We start from the raw sequence: 21,211 nt of genomic DNA, 5'->3' as shown, positions 1-21,211 counted from the left end.
TCACAAACTGTGACAAAAATTTTAATTCTCAGCAAATTTCCTAAAATCATTTTGAATTTTGTTTTCCATTTTATTGTTAAATAGTAGAAAAAACATTCACTTCATATTATCTTACAAAATAAAAATTAGCATGGAACATTTTCATCATTTCTCTTTTAAAATGTTGACAAAGTCAAATATTCATGAAAATTTAAGGTTTCTCTGACTCTGCTTTCTTACATAGAAACTTCTCTTTCAGACATCTTCCAGTAAGTTTTTCTGAGAAAGAATTTTTGAGTGGAACATTAAGGGCTACAGGAAGAATCTGGATACATGTGCAATCTAGGAAATTTTCTCAAGTGTGGGAAAAATGTTGAGCATTTGTGAAGTAGGTTGTAAGTAATAGAACACTGAAGTTATAGCTTGATTATAACCCTACTACCATCAGATATGAGTGGGGGTCTCCAGATCAAAGGATTTAGGGACTTCTTAGCTTTGGCTGGCTACTGAATGCTATAGAGCAGAAATAAAAATAATTACTTTTACACTAAACTGTGAAAAGAAATATGTTCAGAACATGCTGGTAAAAAAATATCTTCCTTTGTAGACAATGAATCCTCTTAGACATAGTCTTGGCTTCCAGGATTCTGTTTCTGGTGAGGAAACCCTATTCACTGTGCTTCAGAAATTACTTCAGGAAAGATCCTAATAGCTGAGAGATTTCCGGAGATCAGGGAAGACTAAGTGCCATCTCTGCTGTAAGATTTGGGTGTTGGGTTTGGAGCTATAGTAATTAAGTGTGTGGAGGCGAATTAGAAAAACAAACGTGTTTGTTAAGAGATTAATTCAATCATCATTAGTATGAGAGTCGGAGCATTCACAAAGGCCAAAGACTGGTTCAAACTGGTTTTCATAATCCCCACCCACCTAAGTTCTACCCAAGGCATTAATTTAAAACATTGCATCATCAAGAAAAATAAAATACTCTCACTGGCTGATCAATGAACCTAAGAGCAGGACATTGTCACCTAGAAGTTTTTGTGACCTGATTAACCTTTTTGCTCTCTACAGCTGAGCCCCATTCTTGCTGACCCCAGCCCTAGAAGTGCCATAAGGCTGTGCTGCTCTATCCAAAAAGACACCTGGGTATTCTGTGAAAATCAGTCTGGCCTCTCCCTCATCCCCAGAGGTTAAGTTTCAAGGAGGGGTCTTACTGGGAATGCCTTCTTCTACAATCTTCAACAGGCTCTATTTGCCACTGCTCTCCAAGAAAATGGAGGAAACAGGGGTAGAGGAATGGTGCGCCAAGATGAGAGTGGTCTGCTAGTGACTGTGTGTGATGTGAGGAAAGGCAAGAAAAGAATGTCAGAGGAGATATCAGCATGTAGGAGACAACACTAGACAGGGTATTGTCAAGTTTGGATTAGGGAAGTTCTGTCACAGTTTCAACAGTTTTGCTGTTAAAAGTAAGATTTGAGATGCTTGTGTAATAGTTGTTACATAGAAAAATGGCTTTTTTTAAATTTGTCTGCATATTGATCTAGAGCAGAATTTTTAAAAGCTATATGGTGTTGGTCTAAATCTTCTCCCAGCATGGTTAAAAGCAGTGGCCACAGCAAAATTTAATCTACTCTATATCCATTCAAAATAAAATAAAATTGAAACCTGCCTCCAAAATAAAATTGAAACCTGCCTCCCTTCTGCACTTGTTCCCTGGTGCATTCCTGTGTTTGTATGTTCATTTTCAACAGAGCTGTTCTGACAAGGTGTAATAAAAAAGATAAATTTACACTGGCTTGCAAGACCACTTTCTGTGTCCTTTCTTTGAGAATTAGCCAAAATCCATATGGTGTGCTTGGACAGCTGAGCTTCTGAGCCACAGAATAATGTCATTACTGTTTATTTCAATCCACTTTGACCAACTTTACTTGATCAGCTGTGTGATTAAAGGTAGACATTTGATTCAGTATCACTCAGGAGTACACAGGAGGTAAAGAAAGCAGTTCAGATGAGATGGTCCCAGATAGCAGGGTCAATGGACCAAATGGGAAGGTGAAGAAGAACTTTTTAATGAAGGCTTTCAGAATAATGTTAGTTGCTTAAGTCTTGAATTACTCATTGGGATGATTCTTGTTAAGTATATTTTCATGTTGTATAGACACACATTTATTAAAATTTTAAGTACTCTATTGCTGTTGGAAACCCATAATTAATTGATTAATTCCTTTCTTTCTTTAACGCAAGAACATTATTAGGAAAGAAGGACAGACCAGTAGTTACAAAGCATTGGGCTGGGACTTGGGAGTTTCTGCTTCCCTTCCCAGCTCAGTCACAGGTTCACGTTACAGAAACAGCTTCTTGGCTGCTCATAGCTACCCACTAAGATATAGTGACCATCCTTCCTCTGAGTATATGTACTGATCATCCTTCCTCTCCTAGCTTACATAGTCAAAACAGGAGTTAGCTGCCATACCACAGGTAAATAATATGAATTTAAAAGCACAATACTGGATGGGCAATAGATGAAGAGGTTCAGGTGAAATAATCAATGCTGGCATGATGCTTGGTTCAAACTGAAAGACAAAAAAAAATAAGTCAGTGAGTGCAAAGGTCTTATCCTTCTCTATTTTCCTGTATATGACTATTATAATGTAGGTGCTGGCAACAGATATTTGCATTTTCTAGACATGAAAGAAAAATACCTGGTAAAAGGATTGGTTTGTGCTGTGTCATGGGGTGTATACAGGGGCATTACTTGCAATACTTGGGTGTCCTTAATCACCCATCCCCATGCTGTAATGTACCTCAGAACTACCACCCCTTGAATGCAAGTGCTAAGCTTAGCAGGAAAGAAGACACTTTCTGTAAAGCCCAGAGGACTTTTCATGGAAGCTTGCAATTGAGGAAGTTTTCAAGTTTCACTTTGAAGCTGTATAAAGCTGTATCCTGCAGACCATAGATTTTTCAAATTGTGTATCACTGTTACCAAGGAATGTGTCATGGAATAAAACTGATAAAAATGATCCTGTCTTCATTAAACTCAATAAAGAACTAAAGTAATGCTCAAGATCTTTGAAAGTATTTTTTTATTTTCACATCATCTAATCTCAGTGAGTAGGTTAGATGTGTCATTTTTATCTTAAAAGTGAGAAAACTGAAGCGTATTAGTGTTAGTGATGTTCCCAAGGCCAAACCTGAGCTGCTCAACAGAGATAGCCATCTATCCTGAATTTTCAGTCCAGTGGTTCTCTCATCAGGTGGTCCATCCCCATCTGAAATCATTCCAGTATCCTGAACAGTACTTGGCCAGTGAAAGACATTACTGGAGATCTTTATGGTCAATAAGATTATTTTGTCATCTATCTTGGTGGTTAAAAGGAACAGAAAACAGAATGCATGCTATTCTTTCACAATATCCTACATGGAAATCACCCAGATATTAAAATCTTGGTAGGAAAAATCAGTCTTCTTTTGAAAGATTCTGGGGCCTAAATAAAGGTTTCTAATGTTAGAGCAATTTGCCTACACTCCTGCTCCTTTTATAGGAGATTATGGTTGCTGTGTCATACCCACCAACCTGCACACACTCAAGCAGCAATAAGGGATTCAGGTGTTCAGTTGTTATTGGTGCACCATACATGTAACACACCTGCTACATTTTAGTGTATAATTTGCAACTGAAATTGGTTTTCCAACTGAAAAATTATGATGAGTGTTCACTAATGGTCTTTGCCATTGGTAATTGTTTTAAATTCTCGTTCCTCTTCTCTACTTAGTTCATATGAATGATGCTAATTCAAATGAAAAGAAGTTCTGTGAGCAGAACTTACCCCTCCTTGTGCAAATTTTCTTCACTATATATAGACTATATTTCATCCTAATTTCCCAGTCCCTTTCTAAACTACTGAATTTTTTCTTTCTGACAGGACAGTATAGGAGATTCTCCAAGGAAGTATTGAAAACATGGCATTACCAGTATGAGCAGATTGGGCATTTACTCTTCATTATATACCTCATCCAGACTAGAAAAAACATAGTTCACCAGACATGCATACATCTCCAATCTTAGCCATTTTCCTACACTCTGGGTGCCTGATCCTTCCCAAAGATTATACCATAATTCAAGGCTATCAGCAAGGAAATGGAGGGGAAGGCAGTGTCCAGTTCCTTCCTAATTCCATACTCCATTTCCTTTATATTGCTGTTTTGTCAATATTTTGTTATATGCTTGTGGTCTGTATTCTTTACACTAAAAGTCTTTGTTTAAGTTACAACATAACAGATTTAGAGATATAAAATTTTTTGATATTTGAAGTAAGTTGTGTATTTGTGAGCCATAATCCCAGAAGAGTTTTATTGTTGCTAAATTGACACAAAAGTCTAATTTCCTTACCTAAGGTATAGAAGCAAAACAAGAACACTGGACAAGTTGAGCAGTTCTCTTGTCATTGAATATACTAGTTAATGGTTAATTAAGAACTTTTAAACCTGCTTTGGAATGTTCTATTCAAAACAAAACAAACTGGAAGATGTTTCAAGGTATTAGCAAATGCATGAAATGAATATATGGCTCTATTTCTCCTAAAGACATCAAAATGTGAGCTGGGGTGTGGTGTAGAAACTGACCTACATGAACTATAGAGCAGTAACATGGACTCAGGCAATGTAGACTTCGTCATGATTTTAATTATCAGAAGGAATAAAAACCATCTATTTTGTTATTTCCATGTTCTGTACTTTTATTCCTATAAAAAAATAAATAGTAGAGCAAAAGATCTAGTTCATTAGATAAATGATCAGTATGAAGCTGGTTAACATGGTTTCATGACAGAGTTGAAACTGTGGTCAGCAGGGAGGTGGGACTGTGATGGCTCATGGCAGTGCGTGCTACACCTGGCATGCGTGCGTCTGTCTGCTCATCATTTTAGTTTCAAGCTGCTGTAGTACCTTATTTCTGCTGCTATAATGAAATGGTAAGGAAATGCCTTGTTAAAGTTTAGCTTAACATTATTAAAAACAAAACAGTAATTACAAGGCATCACAAATGAAAGAGAAAACAAGAGGCTTATAACCATTTTGTAACACAGTTCGTCCTTGACCACCATGACCTGTTATTCACTTGGGCTTTGATGAGTAAAATAATCTCTGTGTTTGTGATCTTCACAGCCAGAGTTAGAAGGAGCAAGTAAAAAGGGAAGGGGGAGGGGGAGAGTGGAAGAAATATAGAGGAAAACAAAGAAGGGGAGTGTCCAGACAACGTTTATCTATGTTCTGTCTCCATGTTTATCTATGTTTGTAACAACAAAATTACACATGTGAGTAAACAAGTACAAAGAAAAGAGTCATCACAAGTGAGGAAATGTATTTTATGTCACCACTCAATCATGGTCTTTATTGTTAATTGGAAAAATTCAGTCATCCTAATCCATCAGCATTTCAGTCCTATTGGGAAAAGGTAATAGAAACAAACAGCACTTGTTTTCATTTGAACAATTCAAAAGTGTGTGAGAGGGCAAGGAGAATGAGAAGTGGGTGAGCACACGCAGTACTCCAACATGTGGGAGTAAACAGCCTGCTCCTTGTATTCTCACCACTTGTTCTCCTGCCCAAGGCAGGAACTGAGATGCACACAGAACTGAGAAAGATGAAGGGACCACATCAGCCAGGGTGGGACATCTATCATGGAAACCTGTCTATCCCATACCCCCTCAGTGGTGTTAAGCTACAGAGTGAGAAGGTACAGGCAATTACTTTGTCATCCATATACATGCTGAGGATCATGCAGAAGATTTTTCTCAGGGTAGATTTTGGAAGAGCACCAACCTGATGTGATACGTGGCTGCCAGCTCCACGTGTGCTTCATCGCAACACAGAAGGTCTGACTTCTGGCACCGAGAGGGAGCGCCTGTTTCTAGTGATTCCAGGCACAATCTCTTGCTTTCCAGTAGGGTCCTGATCACACATTTGCACTTAGGCTCTTCCACATGGTCAGAGGTAGCAGAGAGGATGTCACAGCTGCTATCGAAACGGCTGAAGATTGTCAGCTTCTTTGGCTGACCAACAGAGATGGTCCTTGCGAACCCTGTTCCATCAATATTTGCTTTGTTTCCTCCTTTCTTTTGGTTGGCTCTCATTTTTATCGGGTCTGTGTAATGTTTAACATCTCTAATTAAGCAGAAGGTGACAAAGCAGTATAAGTAACAGTGTGGGGAACAGCATGATCAGCTGAATGCAACGGGGCTTCTGATTTTGTAAGTACTACACACACATTTTTGTTTTCAGAGAGTTGGAGATAATGCTTTCTGTAGTCAGTGGAATTTTAATATTAGGTTAATTTCATTTCTCTGTTTGTGATTTGGTTCTGTGTGGATGTTGCAATGAAATATTAACCGAGCAGATGTGCAAGGGACCAGTGGGACCTGCTGTTCTGGGGAAATATCCTTAGACTGAAATCAAACTAAAAAATCCCTTTGAAGTCATGGTGACTTATTAAGTACTTGTTAAAAGAGAATACTGATGTAATCACCTTTCAGGTTGGAAACAGCCTTCACAGTGACTCAAAATTAGTATAATCCCACTAGTGACTGAACAACCAGGTCCAATTTAAAAACTCTTCTGGTGACTTAATTTATAAAGCAACAATTGAATTGCTAAGGCCAGGCTCTCTAATTAAGACTGGGGTGATTGTAGGGGGTAGGTGGAAGGCCACAATTTAAATTTAATTGCCCCTTTTCCTCCCATAGACAAACTAATATGTGGTCTGGAAGAGAATTCTTTTCTAATTTGCATAAAAAGTATTACCGGATCTAACAAAGCCTTGACAATTTTTTCAGCTTTGAAATGTTAACAAAAATATTGGTGTCAGAAATTTTCTAATCTCAAAATGTTGAAATTAACATGTTTTTCATTTCTGAAAGGAAAAGTATGTGAGGAAAACTTGATGAAAATATTCAGTGCTTTCCAGCTTTTGATAGAAATACTTCTTCTAGATTTCTGTAGAAAGTTTATCAGGAGAAGTTTTTAACCAATCTGTTACAGCAGAAGTTAAAAGCATGCCTAATATAAGTTTGCTGCAGAAAAAAAAAACCAAACCATACTCTCTGCTTCAGAAATTCTTTAAAATTTAGTCTAAACTCAACATGGACACAGAAAGTAAAATTATTTTTTTCTTTCTCACTTAAGTGTCCAATATCTCAAATAACTAGAGAAAAACAGACTATGACATGTTTAACATTAAATACATTTGAAACACATTTCGTACTATATTATTTCTTTTTTCCACAGTACATAAGGGTTGTTTGGGTTTTGCCTTTTTTTTTTTAACTATGAAAAAGAGGCAGAGTTCTGCTTAAAAGTTATCTGCAAATAGTTTTATCACATTCCCATCTAGGGCCATACTCCATCTTTTGTTTTAAGGAAATTCAAATTTAGTGTTACCACTTGTACTGTGGGTCACTGCAGTGGGTCCTGGCTGATCTCGGGCAGACTCAGTACACTCAGATCCTTGTAAATATGAGAACACACAGCTATCTTTATGTTTTCTATGAAAAAAAAGAGAGACTATCAATACAAAAATAAAATAACTGGTTAATCACTAAGAATCCTTGAACTTGGGCTGCCATCAGAAACTCTAAATCTTTAGATAGTATATACAGTCATCTTTCACATCTAGGAATGAATGTAGGACCAACAGAACTTTAGCACAGACATGGGAAAATACATTCCTGAAAGAAAAATATATAAATAGGCTGTATTTGCTGGAAACCAGAAGACGACCCATGACAGTAGAAAAGTTCTAGAAATGTTTTCATGCTGAATATATGAGGACAAAAAGCTTATTTTCATTGATAGCTTGTTATAGTTCTGAAGAGGGTTTATATGAGATGCCTCCCCAGAACTGCAGGGAACTGCATTCAGTAAACAAGAGATTTGTTCCAGCTCATGTGGAGAGCAGGTGGTTCATGTGAAGTATATCATGTCAGCTTTAGGAGGACAAGCATAATGAAGAAGCTTGTAATCTCCAAGGGAATTAATGTGTCCTTTGGTGTCCAAATGAGATGAGTGCTTCTCTCCCTCTTTGACCCAGGTCCTTCCCACATTCCATGCAGGTTACCCCATGGTGAGGGGCACACCACCATTTAAGAAGTTACAAACACTTGTTGCAACTCCCCCAAAAGGAGGATTCCTTCATTCCAAACATGCACCTCATTATCTGACACAAACCTGCTGCTTGCTCATGAGATTGTGCCCACCTCTCTGTGCGCTGCTGTCATGGCACAGGATGCTCCAGGCTTTTGCTTTGGAGTTCATGTAGCTCACCTTCTTCCATCACTTACCAGTTTTGGCCGGTAACTGGTCATGTGAGTAAGTAGCCATGAAGTAAAGAGGGATATGAATTTAACAAGCACAGGATAGTCCATGATAGCTCTCTGACCATGTGCTGCTGCCCTGAGGAAAGTGAGGGAATTTCCTCAGTCCCAGTAAGTAGTGAGCTGCCTCACATTTCCTTACATATATCAAATTGCTTTTGGGCAGATGCTGTGGAATATTTGATGTCTTTGAAACCCACACCCTGCCTTACCTTGTAATAACTTGTATGTCTGGATGTACCCTATAGAAGACCGTGTTTTGGGAAGATAATGTCACTGTGAACAAAAATTATTACAGACTGTAGCTTTATATTTTCATTGCCAATGGAAAAAAGTACTGCTTTTTCAGAGCAGTTACAATGGAGTATTATGAATTTCTTATGCCTGACATTTTAGTCTATAATTTATTAGAATTTGTTACATAAATTTGACATTGTGCCCATGAGAACTTTAAGCTTGCTATGTACATAGGTATTTACAGTTGAACTATGCAACATTTGTGCTAACAAGCTATTCATTATTTCTTACTACCAAGCACATCATTAGCATCTGCTCATTTAATGACTGTTTATTTTGTGACAGAATAATCTGAAAAGAAGATGAAGTTTCTCCAGTACCTGTGTTTACTCCTTGCTGCTCTTTGTTCTGTAACCCATTGCTGCCCTGAAGACATCTGCCATGAAGTCAACAATACTAATCTGCAAGATGGAAGAGAAAATTTATTAACATATAGCTGTGACAAGAAAGGCTCTAACCATGCAGATTTTGTATTTAGATTTTACAAGCAGGTTTCATCAAAAGAAGCTGATAAAAATGTGTTCTTTTCTCCTATGAGCATCTCCACTGCCTTTGCCATGCTGGCTGTTGGTGCTAAATCAACGACTCTCTCTCAGATTTTTGAAGGACTGGGCTTTGATAACCTGACTGAAACTCGCATAAATGATGTACACGAAAGTTTTCACAAAGTTTTGTCAGTACTGAACTGTGCTGATGTTAATATCACATTAAATATAGGGAATGCCCTTTTTACAGCTACTGGGTATGAACCACAGGAGTTGTTTTTACAAAATACCAAAAAATTTTATGATGCAGATGTTTTCTCCAGTGATTTTCATAATCCAGAAGAAGCTACACAGCAAATCAATAAATATGTAGAAGAGAAAACCAAGGGGAAAATTCCTGAATTAGTTGGTCATCTTGATCCAAGTACTGTACTAGTTCTTGTTAACTACATTTACTTTAAAGGTAAGATGATTAACATATATTTCAATAGATAGTTTTGATACAAAAAAAAAAAATTAGGGAACTTATGATGATTTATTACCAGAGTGACAATTTAGAAAAGAACTAAACTGTGCAGGACCTTTCGAGTAAAGATTAGATCTGGCCAAAAGCAGAGTATCTGATTGTTGAGAAATACTGATTTCTTTGTTTTGATTCAATTTGCTTGAAAGCTATGGACAGAAAAGTTCCATCCTAGTGGATGCCTCATAGACAAGGTCCACATGGTCTCACTGTTTGAGGCCATAATGACTAAAGATGTGTCCAAGTCTGACTGTACATGCCAGTCAGACTTGGTGGACTGACATCCTTGCACAGGGACCCCAGTTTTATGGTAGATCTACTAGGTCCTCTGCATGAAAAACTGGGACATAATATCTGGAGGGCCTGTGCTTCTGGAGCCTTGCTCAAATGTTAGGACTCTAACTGCTGATGAATTCTACACCAGGCCAAGTGCAGTCAGCTTGCATAGGGTACAGCCTAAAAGAAAAGGCATAAGAAGGGCCTGTGACTGAATGCTTGATTGTTTTTAAATGGCATGAAAGGCATTAAACAGGCTTACGGTCAAAGAAGGACTCTCAACTGGTCATCAGCCTTTGGTTGTCTTTTCAGCAAGACATGAGGTGCACACAAAATATGATGAGCTTACTGCACAGCTAGAATGCTTTATTGGGTGTTATGGAGGAGGTTGAAGTGATTAAGGGAGCCTCTTCTCTCATCAATATACCTCCAGTGTCCTACATTCGAGCTGTTCTAATTTAGATGAGCCGTTCTTCATGATCTTCACATTGGAGTATAACAACATCTCTTTTTTCCCATTAGCTGCCTGGGAAACGTCTTTCGATCCTTTGCGCACACATGAGGATGATTTTTTTGTGAACCCAAATGCATCTGTTAGAGTCAACATGATGCAGCATGATGGTATCTCAAATGTTTACTATGACCGGGATCTCTCCTGTGTGGTGGTAGAGCTGCCTTACCAGGGCACTGCACGAGCATTGCTTATTCTGCCTGATGATGGAAAGATGAAGCAAGTGGAAGATGCTCTCTCCAAGGAAACGGTTTGTAAATGGGATAGCAAACTTGCGACCAGGTAACTCTTAGTATATGGATTGCTATATTTGAGCACACATCACTCTTTTCAAGGGAAAATGCCAATTTCAGATCATCTCCTACTGGATGATGATTTCATAAAGGGATGTTTTAAGCAATTCCTCAAAAGAGTCAGAGCAGAGCACAATCGCTAAGAAACTGCAGGCTCTGTGACCTGACAGAAGGGGACACAGCATTGTAACAGCTGCCTCAAAACTTGCTTGGCTACTTTTTGACTCCTTACCCCTTCTTTCATGGTGTTAACACAATTAATTTCCTTCACCATGTCTTAGATTTCATCCTCCTTTTCCCTTACTTTAGGCTTTCCACTGTCTGCTTACTCTCTAACCCTTTAGCCAAAAAAAACCTCTACTAGCCACTCATGTGGCACTGGGATGAAAGAGTGACAATGAACAAGTTTGGTTATTTTCCCAAAATTACATAGACAGTGAAAATTCAAGAAGATGGTGCATCTCTCAGGAAGCCAAAATTGCTCAAGGAATACAAAGACTACCATCAAACAAACTCACAATCAAAAGAATGCTTTCAAGTGTTGCCGAGTTGCATACACCCAGCTGGCTGTAAAGAGGCTGCAAGAGCTCATTGCTCTTTTCTTTTCTTTGATCAACAGGAGATTAAATCTGCAGTTGCCAAAGTTTTCTATTAGTGGGTCTTACGATGTTAAAACCCTGCTTGAGCAAATGGGCATTACTGAAGTGTTCTCAAGTAATGCTGATCTGTCTGGAATTAGTGGCAACCACGATCTCCAGGTTTCGCAAGTAAGTAGACAGAGCTGGTGATGGGATGGTGGTTGGCTGATTTGATCAGTTTTGTCTGGGATTTTTAAAGACTTAATTTCCCTCTTTATATTATTAAAGCTGTAAGTAAAACTCACAATGACATGTAGGGGCTAGCTCAGTAATTGTGCTTTTTTACAGAAAGAATCTGCCAGCTCACTTTTGTATTACCTTAATGCTGTTATTAAAAAGCTGGATATTAAATACATAGAGATATCGGGCAACACTTTAAATAACTTCTTTGCACTGGAATACAATAGTTTACATGAAGTTGTGTCATTTGTAAGCTACAAATGAGGAATTCATTATGATATTTGTGTTGATTAATATCTCAATTTTTAATATTCCCAAAGTTTTCAGGAAATCTCAGTTTGCAGTAGCAGAATTTGACTGTGACAGTTTGAGCTATGATTTAGTGCTAAAAATGCCAAATACTGCCCCATATTAGCATTTAAATATCAGTTTTTAGTTAACCTTAAAATAAGAGAAAGTGCTGCTGTAGAAGTCCAAACCATCTAAGAAATTAAACTAGCTTGTATATGGGGTATTTTTATCCCATTCTACTCAGCACTGTTGAGAATGCATTTCAGTGTGTCTATGCTAATTTTGGGCCCTCCTTGCTCAGTCCTGGCATATAAAATACTCCTGTTTCAAACTGTTGGAGATTTATCATACAATAAAATTTAATCTACTGGTTTATTACTCCTTTCTTCTCCTTAATGTTCCATAAGAAAAGAATTTATTTTATTCCTGCTTCCTGTCCCATATATAAACCACAGTGTTTTCTCCTATTCTGTGCAGGCAATTCACAAGGCCTTGCTGGAAGTTGATGAAGCTGGAACTGAAGCTGCAGGAGCCACTGCCATCATCTTTACCAGAGTTTCGTTTACTTCTCGTACGATCAAATTCAACAGGCCCTTCCTTATTTTGATCTCTGACAAACAAACTGGCACCACACTTTTCATGGGGAAAATTGTTGATCCTACTAAGGAGTAATAGCTGGGTTATTTGGCACACTGATATTGGATATGGGTTATAATGGCTGCAGCGTTTGCAGTTTTGGACTAGGTAGTGTTGCTAACTAGTCTCTGATTGAGGGATATTCAGAAGTAAATGAGAAATTTTCTTGTCAAATTAATAAGAAAGAAACATTGTAAAAAAATCACCATCAACTGACACTTTTAAAATGTAACATTTTCTCCAGCTGAATAATTGTATTGGGTTTGCATGGCAAGGTTCTGGTAGTGGGGGCCTGTGGGAGGCCTGTGGGGGGCCTATAGGGGTGACTTCGCTCAGCAGCTGCCAGAAGTTTCCCCTATATCAGACAGAGCCACTGCCAGTTAACTCCAAGGTGGATCTGCTGCTGCTGAAGGCTGAGCCAATCAGGAATGATAGTAACACCTCTGTGGAAACATATTTGAGAAGGGAATAAAGTTATTTTGCAGAAGTAATTGAGGGCAGAGGAATTCGGACTGAGAATAAATGACGGAAATCATCCTCCAGACACCAAGGTCAGTGCAGAACTAGGGGAGGAGATGCTTCAGGTGCCAAAGCAAAGATCCACCTGCAGGCTGTGGTGCAGCCCATGGTGAGCAGGCTGTCACCATGCAGCCCATGGAGGTCCAGGGGAGAGCTGAGATTCACCTACAGCCCATGGAGAGGCCCACTCAGGAGTAGGTGGATGTCCAAAAAGAAAGCTGTGACCCCAGGGAAGCTCCTGGCAGGACCTGCAGTCCCATGGAGACAGGAGCCCACCATAGAGCCTGAAGGAGCCTTCTAGGCCTGAAGGACTGCATCCTGTGGAAAGGAACCACAATGGAGCAGTTCATAAAAGCTGTGGTCCATGGGAAGGACTCACACTGGAGAAGTTTGTGGAGGGCTGTCTGCTGTGTGAGGGACCCCACAGTGGAGCAGGGAAAAGACTCCTCTCCCTGAGGAGGAAGCAGCAGCAGAACCATGTGATGAACTGGCCATGAGCCTTATTGCCCTTCTCCCTGAGCTGGGACAAAGGTGTTTTTAAGATTTATTTTACTTCTCATTATCCTGCTCTGGTTTTGATTGGTAATAAATTCAGTTAATTTCTCCAAGTCTATTTTTCCTGTCACAGTAATCAGTTTGTGATCTCTCCCTATCCTCATCTCGACTCATGAACCTTTCATTTTATTTTCTCTGTATTTCCCAGTTGAGGAAAGGAGTAATGGAATTACTTTAGTGGGCATTTTTCATCCAACCAGGATCAAACCACCACAACAATTCAACTTATTAATGTATATTCCAAATTTTCCATGGAAGATAACTTTTTCTTAAGTATGTTGTTATATTTAAAAATTAATTATCTCTGCTAAGGAGTTTTGTCCTGCTTTTAGTTCTGGATTACTCACCAAAAGTTTTATCACAATAGCTAACAACTCTTGTCATTCTACTACGTCTTCTCCAGTATTCACCTGAACTGGTCCCTGCAGAGTCCTTTCCTCCTTACATCACTCTTTGCCGCCTAGGCTGATGTTTATCCTCAATCAACCTGTTCTTTCTCACATGTTCCAACTCTTTGCCTAGGACATCTTAAGAAATCATTGGCAAAAAAGAAAGAGAATAATCCCTGAAACAATAGACTTATTCTGATGTAGCTCTTATTGCAAGTGCCTCTGCACTCTGCAAGGTCAGCAAAAAACTCTGAGACAGTGACATTAGGCATAGCATAAATTGTAAAAGAATTGTCTGTGAAAAAATGTCATTCATGAATAATTGATCAACTGTGGATAATCAATAAAATATACAATGTAATTGAAATATGTCACTTAAGGAATTACTCCAGTCTCTTTTACCATTCTATCAAACATCTTAAGTCATTCTTACTAACATAGCAGATATCAGTAAAATATATCTTAAAGCTGTTAAATGAGTGCAGCTTCTCTCATATGGAAATTGTGATTCTTCATATTCTCTCTTTACATGCCTATTTGGATAAAATCTGTTTTCAAGAAATACCTAAACACTTTCTTGCTGTTGTGGGTCTGTAGATCACCCACTCTTGCAGTGGAGCACTGGGGCTAAACTCTATAGCAAAGAGGCACATTGCACAGATGCTGCCTCAAGGAGAGGCTGACTTTGACAGCTTCTATCCCACTGCACTGCTCTCATGCCATTGCACATTGATCCTGGATACTTTTTTTGCAGGTGGGGTTGAATCCCCATCCCTAGGAAGATGAGGCTTCTGAATGTACACTGCTCATTTCTACAGTGATCCTGGCAGTCTCTTTTGAGCACCTCAAAGGTAGTGCAAGCCCCAAATCAACAAACAAGTTCCCCATCCCTGACATCTCTCTGGCCTTCTGACCTGTTCTCCCAAACTTGGCCCACCTTACACAGAGGTGCTTTGCAGATGCAGAGACCCACTGATGTTTGTAGGATTGGGTTGGTGTATTCTGTGATTCTGAGTCAGGGGGACTTGGAGATTGCTGCCTTTTGTGAGTCCCTTTGCTGCAAGTGGCAAGAACTCAGTGGAAGCCCTGAGCTATTGCTCCTCATGAGGCAAGATGGCATCACTCAGGGGACTGGCAGAGACCACACCTCTGTGCAAAGAGCAGCTTTTACGGAGTAAGATCAATGAGAACTTACTGTGGTGTGAGGCAGTCTGCTCTGCAGTGCCCACACAAACTCAGCAGGAGCTGGGAGCAGTTCCTGTGAGATCCCATCCAGATAAATCTGTGCATCAAGACTGATTAGAAGGTAGGATGGTGAGATTTTTATCAAAGCCACAAGATTTTTATCAGAGTGCAGTGGCAGAAAAACAGGTTGTTGGCCTGTTGCTAAAGGGAAAGAAGTTAGGAAAAATCCAATAGTTGCTAGGACAGAGCAAAAGCTTTGGGAAATCACACACAGAACAACCTCCTTCCCCATCTATCTCCCAGGCCTTTGGGTTTGAGATGGCAGGACAACAGTTGCATTGGTAGTTTCCCTTATGGTCTGTGAAAAATGGCTGCTACTAGCAAAAGTATAAAATGGAATAGATACCTCTGAATGCTGGTTTGGGACTTACCTACCAAGCTGTGGGGCATCTGTATAGTTTTCCTCCAGATGAGCTACTTCATGGCCCAGACCATCAGGTTGACCTGAATTATGGTATGGACTGAGGGTAGGAAGAGGGATCATCCCAAAATCCCTCTGGAAGAAGGAGATGTGTACGGGACAGGAAACTAATAAATCTTGTGCCAAACATACACCAAAAGCAGAAAAATGCCTACAGTTCACAGTATGAAGCTCTATAGAGCCTGGGCACTGAACATACCTTGCTGATGTTACTCCCAGCACAGTTCTGATAATATTCTTTAGGAACTGAACAATTCTGGAAAGCTTGTGAAGGGAGATGGAGTATTTTTTCCTAATTCCAAGAAAATCTGTCTTGGTCTACTTTGCATCATTTGTCTTTGCAGTTTTCTTTTGTCTTAATATGTGATAGGGAACCCTCTTCATTTTATTAGTGTTATTAAAGGTAGACAAAAAAAGGAAGGATTCTGATAGACAAAAATAACTAAAATTTTCATTTAGGGACTGTGTATTTAATCTATGGTAAACACATGTGTTTTATGGTGCCTCTCATTCATCTGGAGATGTTTTTATTCCTCTGCAATTCCCACTCATGCAATTCTCTCAGCCTATGGGGCAGTTGGATCCAAACTAAGCCCTGAAAGAAAACTAGACTTTTTTTATAAGCTAAAGGTTGTAACCTTTATAACCTAATCCACCTGACTTCCTGCAATAAGAGTTCAGCAGGAGGGGATAATACAGCTTGCAGTGAAGCATCTATCATAAACATCCAACATAAATGGCCTGCTGTGGGTCTGTGAGCCATGATCTGACACATTTATGGGAAGTCATGAGGACTTACCTAGAGAGAGTTTAGCTCAGCTAAGAGCCCATGTGGGGGAAGATAGACCCACAGGGCTGGTCCCTGGAAGGCAGCCTAGCTGTGCCCCAGCACCCCCGAGTGCCAAACTTCTTCTGGCAGCCTATGAGCCATGTGGGAGACTGTAAGTTTGTTCTGTCTGACCTTGTTTATGGTCCAGTGGGACTCTGCTTGATGACAGGATATCTTCTGTCAGTAACACTGTTTAATCTGCCACATGGCAGAGTCCATGTAGAATGTTGTTACCTCACTTTGAAGCAGTGGAATTGCAGGGCCACTGCTATGTGTGTTCCTTTCAGCAGCAAGGAAAGGTGCTGACAAATGCCAAAAGGCACAGAGCATTTGGATGGGTACAGAAGCACCAGTTGCTCACATAAACTCTGCTTTTCAGGTGCTACCAGTAACTTGGACTTTCTTGTTCCCAGCTATACAATTTGAGTCTCAGCCCTGGTATCTGGAATCCTTTGAACAAGCACATCCACCCTCTCCCCACAGTCAAGTCATCTGCACAGCCTGCGATCGCCGCTATTATTGCAAGGGAATGCAAATTTGGACAGGTTGCAAGCCAACCCCATTCTGAATGTTTCAGTAGATTCAGTGCAACAAAAGCTGTAGGCATTTTCCTTGTACTAATTCCAAGCAGAGAATCACTAAGTTCTTAAAACCAGATTGTGGTAGTTCCCAGGCAGGGTAGGTTTTGAATGGGGATTCTGAGAACACAGCTACTCATCTTTGACATGAGTCTTGGTAGTTTGGAACATAGGAAAAAACCTCAGAGATAATTCCTAATCCAGCATTCAAATCATGTCTCCAAAGAACAGAGGCACTAGGATTTCCAACCACAGAAAAAGAGCAAGAGAAACACAAACATTCTTAAATGTGTGTTTCACTTGTAAACTCTAAACATTCACTGCAGTGGAAGTTCAAACAAGTGCAAATTATCCTGAGCAAAAAAGCATGAAGACCACCATGGGCTATGTATCTCTGAGTCCTGTAACACACCCTTCAAATCTTACCCATTCCTGGCTGGGTACTGCACATCTGCTCTTACCCACATGGGACTGCTTCCATTAGATGTAAACACAGCATATATATGATATCATTCATTCCCTTTAAACTGTTAGCCACCAAAGACTGATCTGGAAATATCCTTCATTAAATTCCCAGTCCCAGGTATAACAGTAAATCCATTTAAAAAAATTTGGTAATTGCACTTTCCCCAGACTAACAATTTTAAAGGAAACTATAATTCATCCATTTCACGTAAATGTCCTTGATATGACTAAGACCCTGGTTACACAAAGTCCTCTGATGTTACTGCAAATTGTTTTTGTGGTTTCTTGCAAAAAAAAATTTCAGTGTTGAAAGTATAGTTCAGTTCTAATGCTGGAGATTAATTTAGCACAAGTGAGTAAACCTTACTTATACAGTTTTTATTTCTCTATTTTTGTTGCATTCAGTTTCTTTTCCATAAACCATCTGGAAAAAAATTCTTATGATTTATTACTTTACTAAGCAAGAATGTATCCTTCATCATTTGAAAACTGTTAACAGCAACGTGATTCTCATATGGAAGGTCTGAAGAAGACTGTGTGACTTGAGCAAATGTCTTATTAAGGAAAAGTTACTATATTTAAAAGTTTACTATGTTTCATGTAGGAAAAACAGACCACATGGAAGATGCTCTGATGAAGGAAGAGGTTTGAAATAAAAAATCAGTACAAAATAAGATCACAAAATCATTAAGGCTGGGAAAGACCTCCTAGGATTATTGAGTCCAACCCACATGTTATAGTCATCATAAAATGGTTGCAGCCAGGACAGAACCTCATAGCATGAGAAAACATCTGTGCCCAGACATGAAAGATGTAATAGGTTCTAAAATATGTATGAATGCTGTTAAGTTTGCTGCTCTTGCAGATTCAGACTCTCTAGCCATCAAAAAAGCCATACCATAACTTACATATTCACGGGATGATTACTAGAATTTATTTTCTGTTCCTCTATCTTTCAAGTGAGAGCTGTGTCTCTTGGTAAATCATATAGGTAAAATTTGAAGACATTTTGTGTGTCAGTGGCCCAGCCAAAGATTACCCCCTCACGCCCATGCCTGTGATTGTGCTGTGTGTCATAGCTCTGACATGTTCACAGTGGTACCAAAGGTGACTGAGAAGAGGCATCCCACAGGAGCAGATCCACTCCAGCACCTCTGTACGCTCTTGGATTGGCAGGCTGGGAAAGGTGGTGCAGAACCATGGCAGAAAGCCCATGCAGGTACATCCTAGATCCCAAAGTGTCCTGTGGAGCCATGATAATGTAAGTCATTGATGGAAATGGAATTGTGCTGACCTGCCAGGCTGTGATCTGCAGAGGCTAAGGGCAACCACATAGTCTTGCCTCCATTGAAGCTGAGAAGAGAGTTGCTACATCATCTCTGATCTGTCAGAATCCTCAAAATCCTAAATCTTAGAGTGTCAGACTTGTTTAAGAAAAGGGAAATGAACAATAGAATCATACAATAAATTTAATTTCTTTTATTATATTTATTCAGCTAGTTGATCTTACTTCTGCTTCTTCACTGAGGCCAACAATATTAATCTGTTGTACAATAACAAATGGTAGCATTTTGCAAAGTTTAGCCCTAATACTTTCTATCTGGCTTTGGAAGCAATAAATTTTAAGGGTAATTCCAAAATATCTACATAAGGGATTTTCCTAGTGCTTGATTAAGGCCATGTTTACATCACAAAAATATAGAAGGTAAGATATCAATTTAAGACCAAGAGGTTTCTCTGGATAGACAATTTAATTTTAAAATAAGAACTTTTATATTCTGGTGAACTTGTTATTCTAAAAGTTATTTGCATAAGCAGGGCTCTTTAAGACCAAGAGAAAACCGTCCATAGGGCAGATTCCACTGGTAAAATGCAATTATTTCAGTACACCAGCTATGAGTGAGATTCTTGCAAGAAGCCAACCTTTCAGTGTGATTCTTCTACACTATTATCTGCAAGTAGAACTGTTATGCATGGAGCCTCGAGTTCTGGGGATTATAGGAAAAGGAGCCCTGTGCCACCATCTCCTGGCAAAGTAAAGGAATGGACATGACAAATTCTAACTCATTTTCAAACCAGAAACAACAGTATCTTGCTGGCTTGTTGTTGTGTTGATAGGGACTTTGATTTTCTTGCTAAATTTTAGCTGCAGGTTTGGCAAAATACTGCACTTGAACTGACTGCTGTCACACAGGATTGATAGTTTTGTGTTCTGGTGGTAATACATACAGAGATCAGCTCAGTAGTGGAAAAGAAGAAAAATTAAATATTAGAAATTACTGGGAAAGAAAAAAAGAGCAAATCACATTGCAAGTTATCTAAATCTCTGGGCCATCCACACACACATGGTCCTATAATAACTGAGAACTATTAAATCTTCAGAAAAAAATTGTAAGATTAATCTAAGGTGTGGAACAGCTCCTTTTGGAGGTGAAAGATTTTCAGCCTTGAAAAGAGACAACTTAGCAGGTATAAAAAAGGCAAAACTTATTTATGGCAGAGACTGGGCAAAGAGAGACTGTGTTCCATTATCACATCTGATGCCAGAGCCACAGACCATCCCACAAAGCACGTAGGAGCCAAGTTCTATGCCAGTAAAAAGAGGTGGATCTGCACAACAGGCAGTGTATTTGGAGTGGCACATTGCAGGGTGATGCTGCAATTCCAAAGGTGCACCAGCACACTGCTTGCTCCTCATGTGTTCCTGACACAAATTCCCAATGATCAGTATGGTTTTTTTTTCCCTAACTCTATCTTTATACACAATGCAGCCTACAAACTGTAAACTTCCGGGGTAGATATTTCATACAGTGCTTTTCCATTTCATGTTGTGTCTGTTAGATATTTCACAGGAGTAACCCCTGCTGTCAACCCCTTTTCCAGGGAGCCCAGACTGCTGGTGGACCAAGGAAAGGCAGGAACAAGGTGCACATGTAGGGGCCTTGTTGGAGGCAGATGGGAAATGGGGAAGAGTTGGGAATAGGAACTTACAGGACAGAGTATGGAGGATCCTTCACAATAAGCTCATCTTCCATTGTAAAGGCTTTTTTTGACACAAGGAAGAAGGGATTAAGTTTTGCATTTAAAATGCTGTGAGGATGATGAAGGGTGAAGCAACTTTTATTTGTTCCTCATGCATGTCCTCCTGGTGCTCTCCTGAATGACAGGCATGGGCTGAGAGCACTTTTTGTGGAGAATGTTTAGGACCAACCCAAAGAGACAGAATAATCTCTCAACCATCTCTTGCACTTAGGCTTTTGTTATTGAGGGAAAATTGAACTAATATAATAGGAAAGGTTGGAAAATACCTGTTTACCCTGGTTAGATGGACAGACTCCCTGTTAAGGGCTCCAGAAAGCAATGTGTTGTGTGCTTCCAATACATTAGCACTCTCCCCAGAAAGTGTTCTCCATGCATGAGGAACAAGTGCAATTTGAATTTTTTCCCATTCTAATATTAAGTGATGTAAAAATATTTTAATCTTGAGAATCACTTTCAGATGTAAATGAAATTATAAAATTAATAAAAGTAAGACAATTAAATAAGTTGATTAGGCTGTAAATAATCAGGCTGAGAGACATTAACTCTCTCAGACAATCTGTCATCAGAAAAGAAAATGCTCCTTTACATTACTTCATACCAGGATGGAAAAGAGCACCCTAATTTTTACTAGCTTTAAAAAAAAATTTAAAAAATTGCATATAAAATCTACCAAATGTGTAATTCTTCAAA

General features: G+C 39.2%; 1 protein-coding gene across 1 annotated transcript; it reads left to right on the top strand.

Moving 5' to 3' along the window:
• Positions 1-8,947: 8,947 nt before the first annotated feature.
• Positions 8,948-12,514, top strand: LOC136558049 (serine protease inhibitor A3M-like). Its single transcript, XM_066552311.1, has 4 exons — positions 8,948-9,593; positions 10,452-10,722; positions 11,353-11,500; positions 12,320-12,514. Exons 1-4 carry the CDS (start codon positions 8,948-8,950, stop codon positions 12,512-12,514), a joined length of 1,260 nt encoding a protein of 419 aa, XP_066408408.1.
• The last annotated feature ends 8,697 nt before the right edge of the window (positions 12,515-21,211 follow it).

This window comes from Molothrus aeneus, chromosome 6 (genome assembly GCF_037042795.1).
Source record: "Molothrus aeneus isolate 106 chromosome 6, BPBGC_Maene_1.0, whole genome shotgun sequence".
Taxonomy (NCBI): Eukaryota; Metazoa; Chordata; class Aves; order Passeriformes; family Icteridae; genus Molothrus; species Molothrus aeneus.
This window is presented reverse-complemented; position numbering and strand designations above follow the sequence as displayed.